The sequence below is a fragment of the Chiloscyllium plagiosum genome, chromosome 23 (assembly GCF_004010195.1).
Source record: "Chiloscyllium plagiosum isolate BGI_BamShark_2017 chromosome 23, ASM401019v2, whole genome shotgun sequence".
In the NCBI taxonomy this organism is placed as follows: domain Eukaryota; kingdom Metazoa; phylum Chordata; class Chondrichthyes; order Orectolobiformes; family Hemiscylliidae; genus Chiloscyllium; species Chiloscyllium plagiosum.
In genome coordinates, this window is record NC_057732.1 from 19,727,900 (window position 1) to 19,742,563 (window position 14,664).

Below are 14,664 nucleotides of genomic sequence, written 5' to 3' on the forward strand. Positions count from 1 at the left end.
CACGGCCGCCCATGTCTCCTCCTGGGATCTTTCTTCCTTTTTGGAATGAACTGATCCTGCATCTTCTGCATTATACACAGAAATATCCGCCATTGTTCCCTCCACGGTCATCCCTGTAAGGTATTGCACCATTGAACTTTGGCCAGCTCCTCCCTCATAGCTCCATAGTTCCCTTTATTCAACAGAAGTACTGTCACTTCCGACTGTACCCTCTCCCTCTCAAATTGCAGATTGAAGCTTATTGTATTATGGTCACTACTTCCCAATGGCTCCTTCACTTCGAGGTCTCTGACCAATTCTGGTTCGTTACACAATACCAGATCCAGAATTGCCTTCTCCCTGGTCGGCTCCAGCACCGGCTGCTCTAAGAATCCATCTCAGAGGCACTCCACAAAGTCTCTCTCTTGAGGCCCAATACCATCCTGATTCTCCCAGTCGACCTGCATGTTAAAATCCCCCATAACAACTGTAGTGACATCTTTGCGACAGGCCAATTTCAGCTCCTGATTCAACTTACATCCGACATCCAGACTACTGTTTGGGGGCCTGTAGATGACTCCCAAGAGGGTCTTTTTACCCTTAGTATTTCTCAGCTCTATCCACACTGACTCTACATCCCCTGACTCTAGGTTCCCCCGCGCAAGGGACTGAATATCGTCCCTTACCAACAAGGCCACCAAAATGAGATTGGTGTGGTCAGAAACAAAGAAAGAATGCTGGAGAAACACAGCAGGCCTATGCAGAGAGAATTGGAGTTAACACTTCAAAAGTGCAGAACTTCATCAGGTATGAAGAGACATGCCAAAATTCACCAGCCTAACAGTTTGTCTCTGTGCAGATGCTGCCTGACCTGCTGTGTTTCTCCACCATTTTGTTTGTTTAAGTTTGAGCATCTGCAGTATTGCCTTTCCTTTAGACAGACCTTTAGCAGGTAGGTCATTCAGTTCCTCCTCCCGCTGCCGTCTCCCCTCCCGCTGCCGTCTCCCCGGGCACTCTAAGAGACCGAGCACATTGCAGAACTGAGTGTGAGCACCTTTTATAGCCTTCCATGAGTTTGTGAGATAGGGAGAAATGATCAGACTAGGAAATCATCATTCTGTAGTGTGCATTAAACCTGTTCCTAATTCAACACTTGATTAATGTTGTATTTTTGACTGACTGACTTACCATGTGAGACTTGGCAGAAAGCCATGCTGAAATTCATGTCCTTTTGCTTACTTATTTAATCTTCAATAATCTTGGCTAATGTATCTTAGTTGTTAGGAATTGAGGTCAACTTTGCAGCATATTTTGTATTTACCTGGTTAGATATTGATTTTGGTGCTTGCTTTGGCCCATTGTTCCAATGCTGCAGTTTTAAAATTTAATATTGAAATAAGTTGTTGGGAAATGTCTAATTGATTGCAAAAATAACACTAAAGGCAAATGAGTACTTTACTACTCTCATAATGCCAATTGATTATCTATACACTGATTCATTTTCAGACCAAAATTTTCATCTTGGAATGATAAATAGAGTAAATGCAGTGAAGTTTGATTAAATTTAAGGGCATATCTGACTGGGAAGAAAATTTGAGTTTACACGAGATATGCATGCCTGTGTACGTTTGTGTTAAATGCAATTTTAATGCAGACAAATGTACTGGTGCTTTTCACATTGGGAAATTCATGCAAGGAAGTGTACAACTGCAAAATTTGGATAAGCAATGAGTTTTATATGTACAGCATTGAATACAAAAGGAAAGTATTTGCAGGTCTCTTGGAAGGCTTCAGTTGATGTATTGTCTCACTTAATGGGGCACCTCACTGTTGTAAAGGGTGCTATGAGGATTTACTGGAATGACAGGCTATGGTAGAAAAGAATGCTTGAAGTTTAAGCTCACTGGAATCAGATGTGAAGTCAATTGTGAAGATTCATGTCACTTAAAGAAAATGATGAATTATTTTTCAACATGGAAGAAAATTTGTTTCTACTGGTTGATAACAAGTGGGAAGCTCCAGGACAGTCGTCATGAATGAGGAGAAAGTTGCATGATTTCTGTTTGTTTATGACATAAGGGATCCCACTTTCTAATAACCTTATTTCAAAGCTATTGAGGCAGATGTTCACAATACTCAGAAGGGAATTGGCTAAATGTCCCAGAAATGAAAAATGTGAAAACGATTCATAACAATAAGATCAAAGCGGTAGCAATTTCTAACTAGTACAAATATGAAGGACAGTGATTCATGGTCCTGTTATTTCATGAAGATGTTTTGTTGATTTGTATTTCATTACCACTCTTTTCAAGAGAATGGACCTTGTGCTTCTGTTAACAAGTCGCATCATCTTCATCTTAGAATAATGACACTGCCTGGTTTCACAGTTGACAGGAACTGTTGCTGATTTTGTATCACAGTGACTTGGTGTAACTTCAACAGAAACATTCAAGGATTCCTTATTGAAATGTGGAAAACAGGTCATTAGTTTAACTACTGATATTGATTTATAGTGCACCGTAATGTATTTTCTTGAATGTTTAAACTTGCAATAGAATCTCTATAAAATAGATGTAAATCTTAGCAACATCTTTAGTATAAGGGGGCTTTTCTAAGGTTTTTAATTCAAAACACAGGAAAAACATTGGTGTCAATGAAATTTCTGCAAGTATTTGCTAAAACACTGTATTGTTCCTTTTTTTTGTCTTCCAGCTCCAGTGATAAACCGATTTACCCGACGAGTATCTGGTAGGAATACAATTTGTACTTCTGATTCTTCTGAAGTGATATAAATAATGGAGGGAAAGATGACATTTATATTGTAGAATTTAATTAACTTTGGCACTGTCTAATTGCAGTGTGGTATGCTTAAAGACAATTCTGCATTTCAATGAATCAGTGGGCAATTATTTTATTTTACTCTGGAATTACATAGTACAACAGCATTTTACATAGTATCAGCATATCCTCCATTCTGCTGCAAACTAAAATATGCTAGCATTTAACAGCTGAGAATTCAAAATTCATGAAAAACTGTATGGGCAACATTTTGGTAGTTAATTTCTGTGGGAAAATGTATTGCTAAGGAAATGACTTTTCACTCTTGATTTTTATGTGAATGACTTGTACATACGTAGCTTTATCAATTATCACTCGCAGCCTTGCCCTTAGCAGAAAGCTATTCTATAAATAGGTTTGACCATTTAAAAAGTGTGTGCTGGCTATGTAGTCAAAAGTGTAAGATATTTGTATGCATAGGATTAGGGTTGACTTTAATTTTGATATTTTAGTTTCTTTTTACTTTCTAACAGGTGTGGAACAAATGCATAATCTACAAATAATGAAAGGGTTAAATTTGATTATTCCCAAAATGCTTTGGGTTTGAATATATCAATACAATTTAGCTGACTGTTTCGCTTCTGCTGAAAGTGCAGGTTGTATGATATGTATCTATTGTTCTAGTGTTCTATTTTTGTGACTGCATTGTGAAATTCGATAGCTAAGGCAGTCTTCAAATAGGAAGTGGGACAGTGAAGTTCAGGGTGATTAGTTATATCTTAAACGCTAAACAAGTTGGCAGCTGGTGTCTTTGAAGGAAATATCTCATTTTCTGGGTGTTTTGTTCACTGTAACACTCGGCATGCCATAATGAGTCAGCAATGACTATTCATAAGATCCTAGAAATGCCTTGAAGATATCCTTAACAGTTTGTTAGCTCAGTTGTCTGGCCAGCTGGTTTATGATGGAGTGATGCCAACAGTGGGGGTTAAATTCCCACACTGGCTGAGGTTACCATGAAGGAATCTTCTTCTCAACCTTTTCTGACTCCAAGGAGCAAGCAGCCCTATGGTCCAATAGGACTACAGTGACACTTGCAATTTCGAAGAAGTCAAGGAAGTTGGCAAAAAGCGAAGAGGACAAGCTTTGGATTATCACTGTTCCTAGAACCACATCCTGTGTTGTATTTCGTCATCTGGGGATCTCGGCCAATTCAGCTTGCTACGAGAAATACTTTCAAATTTTGTATACACTTCCTAAAATATGACCCTTTTTTTTTCCCCCTTTTTCTAATTGAACCAATGAAGCTCTCAGTTTGGCAACTTTCAGAAATGGACAGAGGAGGAGTGCATCTGCTGGAACTAATAAGCAGGACATTTCCAGCCTTCCATTTCTTAAAAAAAAGTACAATTGTTTGCATTTCTTCCCCCGACACCCCAGAAACCTGTTGTGGTGTATCCTGAGAAATTTTGTGATGACACTTTCATTGAAATACATTGCATTTTCAGGAACCCAGTCAGCTGACATTGGAATTTTTAAATCACTTTCACCCAGCACTGGAGTGACAATTTAGAAACTGAAAATTATGGTGAAGTATTAAAAGAATTAGTTCATGTCAGTAAAAACATGCTGACAGTTTCCAATAAAGATGCCTTTGGTGACATAGGCCCAATGGATTTCCTCCTTTTTAAAGGCAAAGTAAAGTCTTCTTTTCCAGCCAGCAGTTTGGTGACAAATGAAGAGTTTGTGAGGCAGGCTGCTAACTCACCCTGGTGTCCTGCTTTCCTTCTGGAGGTCAAACAGCAATTCACTTTGGAGTTTTAAAATTGTATGTTTGTGTAATTCAATGAGGTTGGATTAACCCATTTTGGTGGGATGATTAGCAAGTCTTTAAGCTAACAATGTAGTTTTACCTCCCACATCAGACTTTCCATTGTGAGGTGACAACTTAATGAAATGCATTAGGGTTCCTTTAGTGTAGCGGTTGTAATGTTTTCCTTTTGACCAGAGCTGGCTGGAGGCAGAGAGTTCAGCTCCAAGACCTTTTATTGCTAGTTTTAGCTGCAATGTCTATGGATTACGGGGGTTTCAGAAACTTCTGAAAATATGATCAGGTTATCCTGGCCAGGAAAGCTATCCATTTTTAAAGGAGATGGAATTCAAACCTGAAAATGTAGAAGACAGTGCAGCTTTCTTCAGAATTTTTTTTTTAACCCTCTGGCTGTGACACTGTTGAAAAGTAATCTTTGTTTAACCAGGAGTTGTTGAGGCTCTAAAGTTTTATTTGAACTGCTTGTTTTTAATCACTCTTGCAGCATGGGTGTCGCTGGCTAGCCAGCATTTATTAAGTTTGAAGGCAGTGCCTTATTGGACTGTTGCAGTTCACATGTTGTAGATTGACCCACAATGCACTTAAGGAGCAAATTCCAGGATTTAGATATAGTGACAGTGAAAGAACAGCAATAAATTTCCAAGTCAGGATGGGGAGTGGCTTGGGGGGGATCTTGCAGATGATGGCTGTAGGTACATGGAAACTTGTCCTTTTAGATGGAGTGGCTGTGGGTTTGGCAAGTGCTGTTTAAGGATCTTTGGTAAATTGCTGCAGCGCACCTTGTAGATGGTACACACTGCTGTTACTGAGCATAGGTGGTGGAGGGAGTGTATGCTTGTGGATGTGATGTCAGTCAGGTGAGCTGCTTTATCCTGGATGGTATCAAGTTTCTGGAGTGGGACTGAAGCTGCACCCATCTAGGTAAGTGGGGAGTATTCCATCACACTCTTGACTTGTGCATTTATAGGTTGATGTATAGGCTTTTGGGAGTCAGAACGGGAGTTACTTTCTGCAGAATTTCTATCCTCTAACCTGTTCTTGAAGACAGTGTGGTGAGTCCAGTTGAATTTTTTTGTCATTGGCAACCCCAGGATGATAGTGAAGGATTTGGTGATGGTGTAACACCACTGAATATCAGGGGTGGTCGTTTGATTGTCTCTTATTAAAGATTGTCTTTGTGTGGCACGAATATTAATTCACTTGTCAGCTCAAGCCTGGATATTGTCCCGATCTTGTCACATGTGAATATAGCTTGCTGCAGTATCTGAGGAGTCATGAATGGTGCTGAATATTATACAGGCATTGGTGAACAAACAGACTTATGACCTTATGATGGAGGGTGGGTCATAGAAGCAGCTGAAGATGGTTGGTTATTGGACACTATCTTGAGGAGCCCCTGGAGTTGAGATGACTGACGTCCGATAATCAATCATTTTCTTTTATGCCAGGTATGATTCCAATGAGTGGAGAGTTTGTCCCCTGATACCATTTGTGGCATCAAGGAGTCCTAGCAAAACAGGTCAAATATGGCTTTGATGTCAAGGGCTGACACTGTCACCTTCCGTCTGGATTTCAGTTCTTTTCTCTGTTTGAACCAAGGCTATAATGAGGTCAGGAGCTGAGTGGCTCTGATGGAACCCAAACTAGGCATCACTGAACAGATGCTATTTCATAGCACTGATAATGATACTGTCTGTGACTTGACTTATACTTTCAGTCATCAGTAAATTATGATAGAGCAGTAATTGGCTGGGTTGGATTTTTCCTGCTTTTCCAGTACTGGATATACCTGGGCAATCCTTCATGTTGGTTAAATGCCAGTGTTGTAACTACACTGGAACAGCTTGGCTCGGGGAGCAGGTTCTGGAGCACAATGTACAGTATTATTGCCAGAATGTTGTTAGGGCCTATAGCCTTTGTAGTATCCAGTGGCTCCAATGTTTCATGACATCATGTGGAGTGAATTGGATTGGCTGAAGATGAATATCTAATGTTGGGCACCACTGGGGGAGGCTGAGGATGGATCATCCACTTGGTACTTCAGATTGCTGCTGGCATGTTCTCTTGCACACTTCTTTGAACTTGGGTTGATTCCCTGGCTTGATAGTGATGTTTGAATGGGGAATATGCTGGGCTATGAGGTTGCAGACTGTGTGCTGGGGTACGATTCTGCTGCTGTTAATAGCCCACAGCATCTCATGGATGCTTAGTCTGGAGTTGCTAGGTCTGTTCAAATCTGCCTAATTTAGCAGTGATTAGTGCAAGGCAGTGATCGTACCAGAGCTTAGTGCAAGATAAACCCAGCAGATTTAGAAGCACAATGGTATACAATCGGGAGGGAGCTGCCCTGGGAGACCTCAACGTTGATTCTGAACACGAGACTTCATGGGGCCACCTCTGCTGTGTCTGTCATACCAGTGGGACAGGATATATCAGTGATAGTGATGGTGGTGTCTGGTACATAAATTATGTCAGACTGTTGGTTCAGATTCAACATGGGCAAGGCAACTTAGTATCACATACAGATTCATCAGCTGAGCAAGGAGAAAGTGAGAACTGCAGATGCTAGAAAGTCAGTCGAAAAGTGTGGCACTGGAAAAGCACAACAGACAAGCAGAAGGCTGGAAGAACATTGCAGGTCAGGCAGCATCTGAGGAGCGGGCGAGTTGACGTTTTGGGCATAAGCCCTTCCTGATGAAGAGCTTGCGTCCGAAACGTTGACTCACCTGCTCCTGAGATGCTGCCTGACGTGCATTTCTAGCACCACACGTTTTGATTCTGTCAGGGACATTGTCTGTCAGATATGGTTCCATAAGTATGACTAAATCAGGCTGTTGCTTCGCTAATCTCCGAGACGGGGCTCTCAATTTCAGTAGTAGTCCCCAGATGTTAGTGAGGAGGGCTTCACATGATCAACAGGACTGTTTCTGCCATTGTATTTGCCAGGTATTCCATCTGGTTTCATTTCTTTGTTGAGACGTTATAGTGATTGATACCACTGAGAGGTATGCAAGGTCATTTCAGAGGGCAGTTGAAAGTCAACCACACTGCTGTAGGCCAGATTAAGTGAGGATGGCTGACTTTGGCAGATGGTGGTATAGTGGCACAGTAGTTAATGTTGCAGGGACCTGGGTTTGCTGCCTGCTTTGGATTACTGTTTGTTTAGAGTTTGCATGTTCTTCTTGGGTATGCATGCATTTCTTCCCATTGTTTCAGTTTCCACTTGCAATCCAAACTTGCAGATTAGGTGGATTGGCCATACGAAATCAGGTTTATGGGGATAGGATGGGTTGCATAGGATGCCTTTTGAGGGTTGATGCAAACTTGAGAGGCTGAGTGGTCTTTTTTTTTTTGCACTGTAGAGATTCCATGATTCCTGACCTGAAGGACATTAGTGAGTCCAAAGGATGTTTCTGACAATTGGCAATGGCTTCATGGTCATCGGTCTGTTCTGAATTCCACATTTTTCTTATTTGCTGTCATGGATTGAAACCGGATGTTGAGTCACTGGGCATTGTCTACCCATTTCTGTGCCCAATTTCTGATTGGCTTCTTTAAACGTAATGGTCATCTTACTGATCATTTCCTTACAGACTCCTGATTCATTCTTTTACATATCAATCTTTTCTATGATCATCTGTTTCATGACTGTTTATTCGCTTTTAATTTACCAACTCCATAGATCTTTGCCAAGGTGATGTGGTACCAATAAGAAATTTGTGTCTCTTCTTGGAGCATGTCATGTCGCTTCCTAGTAATTAATTACATCATCCCAAATGATACATCTCAATGACAAAGCAACTACAGAATCTAATTACAAAGTAATATATGAAATTGCATACACAATACTATAGGCCAGTTTACAATTTCACAAAACTAAAACATTTTTCCTTTTACCTCAAAGCTTTCTGATATGTCAGCCTTAGTTAACATTAGCCTGAATCATAAAATACGAATAAAATCATGACCCAAGAGCCTTAATTTATCCTTGAGGCCATATGGCTTTCTTCATAGAACGTTACAGTGAAACCTGTGAAACCAATCTGAAGCCCATCTAACCTACACTATTCTATTTTCATCCATATGTTTATCCAATGCCCATTTAAATGCCCTTAAAGTTGGCGAGTCTACGACTGTTGCAGGCAGGGCATTCCACGCCCCTACTACTGAGTTTAAAAAAAAAAACCTCCTGACATCTGTCTTATATATATCATCCCTCAACTTTAAAGCTGTGTCCCCTCATGCTAGCCATTGCTATCAAAGGAAAAAGGCTCTCACCGTCCACCCTTTTCTAACTCTCTCATCGTATGTCTCAATTAAGTCAATATTCAACTTCCTTGTCTCCAATGAAAACAGCCTCTAGTCCCACAGCCTTTCCTTGTAAGACCTTCCCTCCATACCAGGCAACATCCTAGTAAATCTTCTCTGAACCATTTTCCAAAACTTCCACAGTCTTCCTATAATGCGGTGACCAGAATAGTACGCAATACTCCAAGTGCGGCTGCACTAGAGCTTTGTACATTTGCTACATGACCTCATGGTTCTGAAACTCAGACTCTCTCTCTCTACCAATAAAAGCTAGCACATCATATGCCTCCTTAACAACCCTATCAACCTGGGTGGCAACCTTGAGGGATCTATGTGCATGGAATTCTTCCTTAATGGATAATTTCTTCCATAGCTAACGATAATTAAACAGAATTTAATCTGGTTAAAATGATTAATTATTGGAGGATTGCTCAATTCTATTTTGGGAAGGGAGACATGAGAATCAGGGATGGAAAGAAACTTGGGAATGTGAGTGGAATTTTCAAGGCAGCTGAACACATGGTTGTGATATTGATGACTCAATTCATCAGCTGTTTCTCATTGGATCCTTAAATAGTGAGAGTAGAGAGCTTGCTGCAAGGTATTTCGGGAAGAGACCAGCAGTAGAGAAATTTAAATCGAGAGTCTTGTTTGCAGTCCAGGAAAATATTAGACATGGGATATTTTGGCAGAAAATTGTAAGCTTGGTAGATTTGTGGATTTTCACCATTCACTTGGTAGATGCAAAGCTAATTGTTTCAGCTTCACTGCACCTAGTGTCCTTGGACCAAGGCTGGTGCGGAGAGATCATGAAGAACCAAGAAAGGGTTTGTTCTTTGAAGAGCCTTGAAACAAGGGGAAGAGGTCCAGGTGATAGTATGGTTCTGTGGTGATGATGGTACATGGTCCATTGTATAATTGCCCACACTTGAAGTCTGATATGCATGTATTGTTCTGCCCTTGTACAGTCCCTAGTCACCTCCCCTGTGCATCCAAGATGAAATCTATTTCAGTTTCTACATGTTGCTTCAGGGTTTGATCCTCCCCATTTCTTAAATCTTTGTATTCCCTCTGGCAACAAGTGGTATACTTCCTTGATATGTAATCTGTTGCATTCCATCCACCCTAGCAACCACCATGCTTTTCAGTTGCTGAGCTTGTCTTGGCACATGGATTTGAGAATGCTCTATCTTTAATTTTTTATCTGCCCCACCTTCAATAAAATTTCTCAACTTAGCCAAGTAGGAATGCCTTTAGTCATCTCTGCTTATTGCTTGATATATGTTTCATGAAGGAACCATACATGTTGAAACTTGATGTGCTCAGGTTGCTGAGTACTGAGGACATTCTAGATTTTTAATGTTTGAAAATCATTGAAGAAGAATTGATGGCAAGAATTCTAATCAATTTTTGTAAAGTTTCTGTGTAGCCTTTGTATGTCACGTTATGACATGACAATTGCAAGTGTCACACATCATTGGAACAAATATTGATTGCCCCCAATAACCACTTAACTGTTAATCAACAAATCTGACTAAATGGATTGATCAACAAAAAAAAAGCAGAGTGAACTTTGAATTAATATCTCGCCTGTGAAACAGTCCCTAGCTACTGCATTCAAATGTTTTGAGATTGATTCATACTTTATTTCTTTTAAGGTGTTTATATTTTGAAGGAATGTGAAAAAATGATCTGTTTCAATTGCTGTGTGGATCTGGACTGTTTCAGAGAAAAGTCATTGAAAAGTCTGGATATTGAAACTTTATTAAAAAAAAATTGCATATCACATGACATAAGAAACGCTTTAATTGCTTGTTTTGCTGAAGACACCAACTGGAGCTGGTTGAATAGCGCTTTGGGCTTTTAAAGTATTTGGTCACTTGGGATTAGGTGCAAAAAAGCTGTCTGAAGAGAATGTAGCTTGTCAGCTCAGTTTTCTTGTTTTCTGAGCACCTTTTTGCTGTGAGATCAGGATGATTGTTCTTCTGGAAGAGTGACTGAAAGAACTTCTCAATATTCAGTTTCCTGAACAAGCTGTCAGTTAAGGCCTCAGCATCAATACTGTGTGGTTATTGACCTGACCACGTGTAAGAACACCAGACCAGCAGACTTCAGAATATTCTATACCTTTTTTGTTTTTTTTTGCCTGTAAGAATAACTATTAGTCAGAAATTATATTTTCATATTACAAATTGTGTTAACCAGTGTCATATCTTTGGTTTCTTTTAATAAATCTATGCTTTAAAGAAACCCGTGGATTGATCTTCATTCTAAATCTAATAATAAAGCATATGATTATCCACATTGGGACTTGGGTAAAATATTTATTTCATAGTGTGACCTGTACCAGTGATCATTACAATGGTGCGCTTATCCAATTCTGTCTAACAAGTGCCAGTTTTCAAAAACATTTTCTTTGAAAAATTTATTTACAAAATTATAACAAAAATATGAAAATATAAACATAAAAACAACAATAAACCAACTACTATACTACTCTACAAAAAACTCACAACTACACTCATTATGCATCAATCAATAAATAAGTAAATAAATAATGCCACTCAGCATAACAAGACCACAGCTGTCCTCCTTTGAGAGCATCAATTATTAAACTCGCAATTCTTCCTCTTGGGACATTAGGCTTATTAAACCAAACCACTGTGGATAGACACAAGCCCTAATTAAAATGGCGGACAGATCTGCTTCCAAATAATTCAAAAAAGGCTGCCATGTCTTATAAAAATCGTCTGTTTTCTGGTGCACTATCTTTGTAAGAAAGCCTAGAGGAATGTGTTCCATAATTAACTTATGCATCCCCGACAGACCCAAGGGGTTCTCAGGCACTCAGTACATTAGAATGTTCTTCCTCAGACACAAAGTGAGGATGCTAAAAAGCTTTTCCCATGTACATCTAAAGGAGTTAAATTCAGCGAACCCAGGAGAAGAGAAGCTGGGTCCACCTTGACTTCGGTCCCCAAGACGCACTCTCTTACTCCTGTCACAGCGCTCCAGTACGTACCGAGACTGTGGCAGGACCACAAACGAGTCAGTGAGGGTACCTGAATTTATTTTATACACGGGGCACATTGAAGATGCACCCTGCTTAAATTTTGCAAGATGGTCTGGGGCCAGATGAGCCCTATGAATAATCTATAACTGCATAGCATAGATCCTTTTACATATCAAAATCTTCCTTGCAATCTCACAAATGCCCCCCCTCCCCCCCCCCCCCCCCCCCCACAAGTTTCCAGAGTGATCTCCACCACTAACATTCTCTCTGAACTCCCGTAATCGCTCGATGTCACCTGAGGTACCTCCCCAACAAATGATAGAGTGCTCTTAGCCTGAAGCACACTCTTTTCCATACAAGATCTATAACACTCATAAGCATAGTCTCTTTTCAGATAAAATCGCTGATCTGAAGAAAAATGGTAGAGGTCCCTACTCGATAATCCATACTGATGAGTTATTTGATCAAATGACATTAATGTCTTATCTTCAAACAGCTCACCCAAACAAGAGACTCCCCTGTCCGTCCAGGATTTTAACACTGGATCCATTGTCCCTGGCCGGAAACCTGGCATACCAACGATGGGAGTATGGAAAGATGTTTTAGACATCTATCACATTGCCCTCTATGCTTTGACATTGCCATAATCCAATAGTTATTAATAATGTTCTGCAACTACCCTCATTTTGTCCAGAAGCAAGAGGTTAATAAGAGAACACTTTGCCTGGGAGGCCTCAACGTCCAACCATATTGACGCTGAGTACTCAATCGCTCTCAAAAGATAGAGGGCAGCTCAATTGATATCTTTTGATGTCAGAGAGATCCACACCTCCCTACCCCTGCGTCATTTGCTATTTGGAAGCTTGAGAAGGGGCCACTTATGGTGCCAAATAAAAGAACTAAACCAACCATTTAACTTCCAAAACGTTTGTCTCAGAAACATCCACATCCGCAGAGGGTATAATAAGTGAGGAAGAACATTCATTTTAATAAGAGCAATTCGACCTAGCCGTGGTATTGGAAGGGTCCCCCATCTTTGAATGTCTTGTTTAATCTTATCAAACAAATGAACAAAATTAGCCTTGAATAACTGATCAAAACTATGGGTAACAGAAGGCCGAATCAAGAAAACCTCCCTGTGCCCACTTAAAGGAGAACTCACCTTCAATGTCCAGTATTCCCCAAAGACCCCTGAAAGGAATAGCCTCCGATTTTGAAAAATTGATCTTGCAACCTGAGAAAAAGCCAAATGAATTAACACCTTGTATCCAATAAGGCACCAAAACTGCCGGGCTCAAAAGAAAAGTGAGAACATTGTATGTGGATAATATGATCTTATTCACCTTTTGGGGCAGCTATATTCGGGTCCACACGAATGGCCTCTGGCAGCGGCTCAGTCACCAATGTGAAGAACAAAGGTGAGAGGGGGCAGCCTTGCCAACTGCCCCTACTAATGTTAAAATTATCAGACCTTACACCGTTAGTGAGAACCATCGCCAGAGGATCACTGTAGAGGACCCTTGCCCATCTAGTAAACAAAGGAAAGTTCCTTCCTTTCTGTATGTGTGAGCATGGAATTTAAGATGGATCGGAGAGCTGTGATCCACTGCAGCTTAGTCACAGATGGTCTACAGTAATATACTGTCTCAGTTGCATTCAGCTGTACCTCAAGCAGATGCTGCTGCTGTCACTTCTGGCTGGCAAGGTATGAGATAATTATCCCTCTGGCATAAGCCTTGGGTTACTAGCTGTACTTGAGTTGGCATCCATAAAGCTTCAAATTTCCTCAAGTACTCTAAAAACATGCTGTCCTCGAGGATGAAGGGATCTATTCACCAGTACTGTGAGCCCATTGCATCACCCTTAATCTTAACCGTTAAATACACCTCTGCATGATTAGAGATGGCAATATTCCCAATCAAATAGGATACCTCCAAATCTTCAAAAAAGCCGCGGGAGTTAAGAAATAATTGTGTGGCATTTGAGGATTGGAAAAGAACAAAACAATCTCTGCCTGTGGGATTTAAATGTCTACCAACCCCAGTTCCACACAGATCACACAATTGCTTAGCTTGTGAAGAAAGCTTTGGGGGGGCCTTTGGGCATTCTATCCAGCACAAGATCCATAAGGCAATTCAAGTCCCCCCTTATGATAATATGCTGCAATGGCAAAGCCATCAACTTAGTGCATCAGTCAGAAATTTCAGAGGGTGGGCTGGAGGACCATTCAAAATGCCATATTCCTTGCCGTATATAAGGGCCTTAAGAATAACAAATGAACCATATTCTTCTTTAACACAACCAATTAAATTAAATAGGAGACCCTTCTAGTCAAGTATTGCCTCTCCTGTGCTCCTAGTACTAAAAGACAAGAAAAACACCCGATCAAGCTCACCCTGCTGCAACTTCATGTTCCTTGGCAACAGGACAATACCCAGCTTCTCCTTTCTCAGGCTTGACAACACTTTTTTTTTAAACTGGTGAATGAATCCCTCTGATATTCCAGGTGCACCATTTAAAAATGCTGCTAACCATGATCCTTTACACTCACCTTTGACCTGCTGGGAGGAAGAATTTGTCTTGCAACACACTAAGCATACTCAAAAGGAGATTCATAGGTTTTTTTTTGTAAATAGACTCTAACTACAAAACACAAAAGGCACATGATAGGGGGCTCTACCCCTGTCCACGGAGGGCGCTTACATTCTCTTCTCTTCCGCCCGCCCCCCCCTCCAGCTCGTGCCGCACCCTAAAC

At 40.6% G+C, this 14,664-nt stretch overlaps 1 protein-coding gene across 4 annotated transcripts in view; it reads left to right on the forward strand.

Annotated features, from left to right (window-relative positions):
• Positions 1–14,664, forward strand: part of LOC122561679 (cAMP-dependent protein kinase type II-beta regulatory subunit-like) — a 122,683-nt gene that overhangs the window by 24,763 nt on the left and 83,256 nt on the right. For all 4 annotated transcript variants that reach the window (XR_006315086.1, XM_043713670.1, XM_043713668.1 and 1 more), the window contains one exon: positions 2,692–2,727. Coding sequence is in view for 3 of the 4 variants with exons in the window: in XM_043713670.1 (XP_043569605.1) it covers positions 2,692–2,727 (36 nt within the window). In the remaining variant the exon portion in view is untranslated. The remainder of the gene's footprint in view (positions 1–2,691; positions 2,728–14,664) is intronic.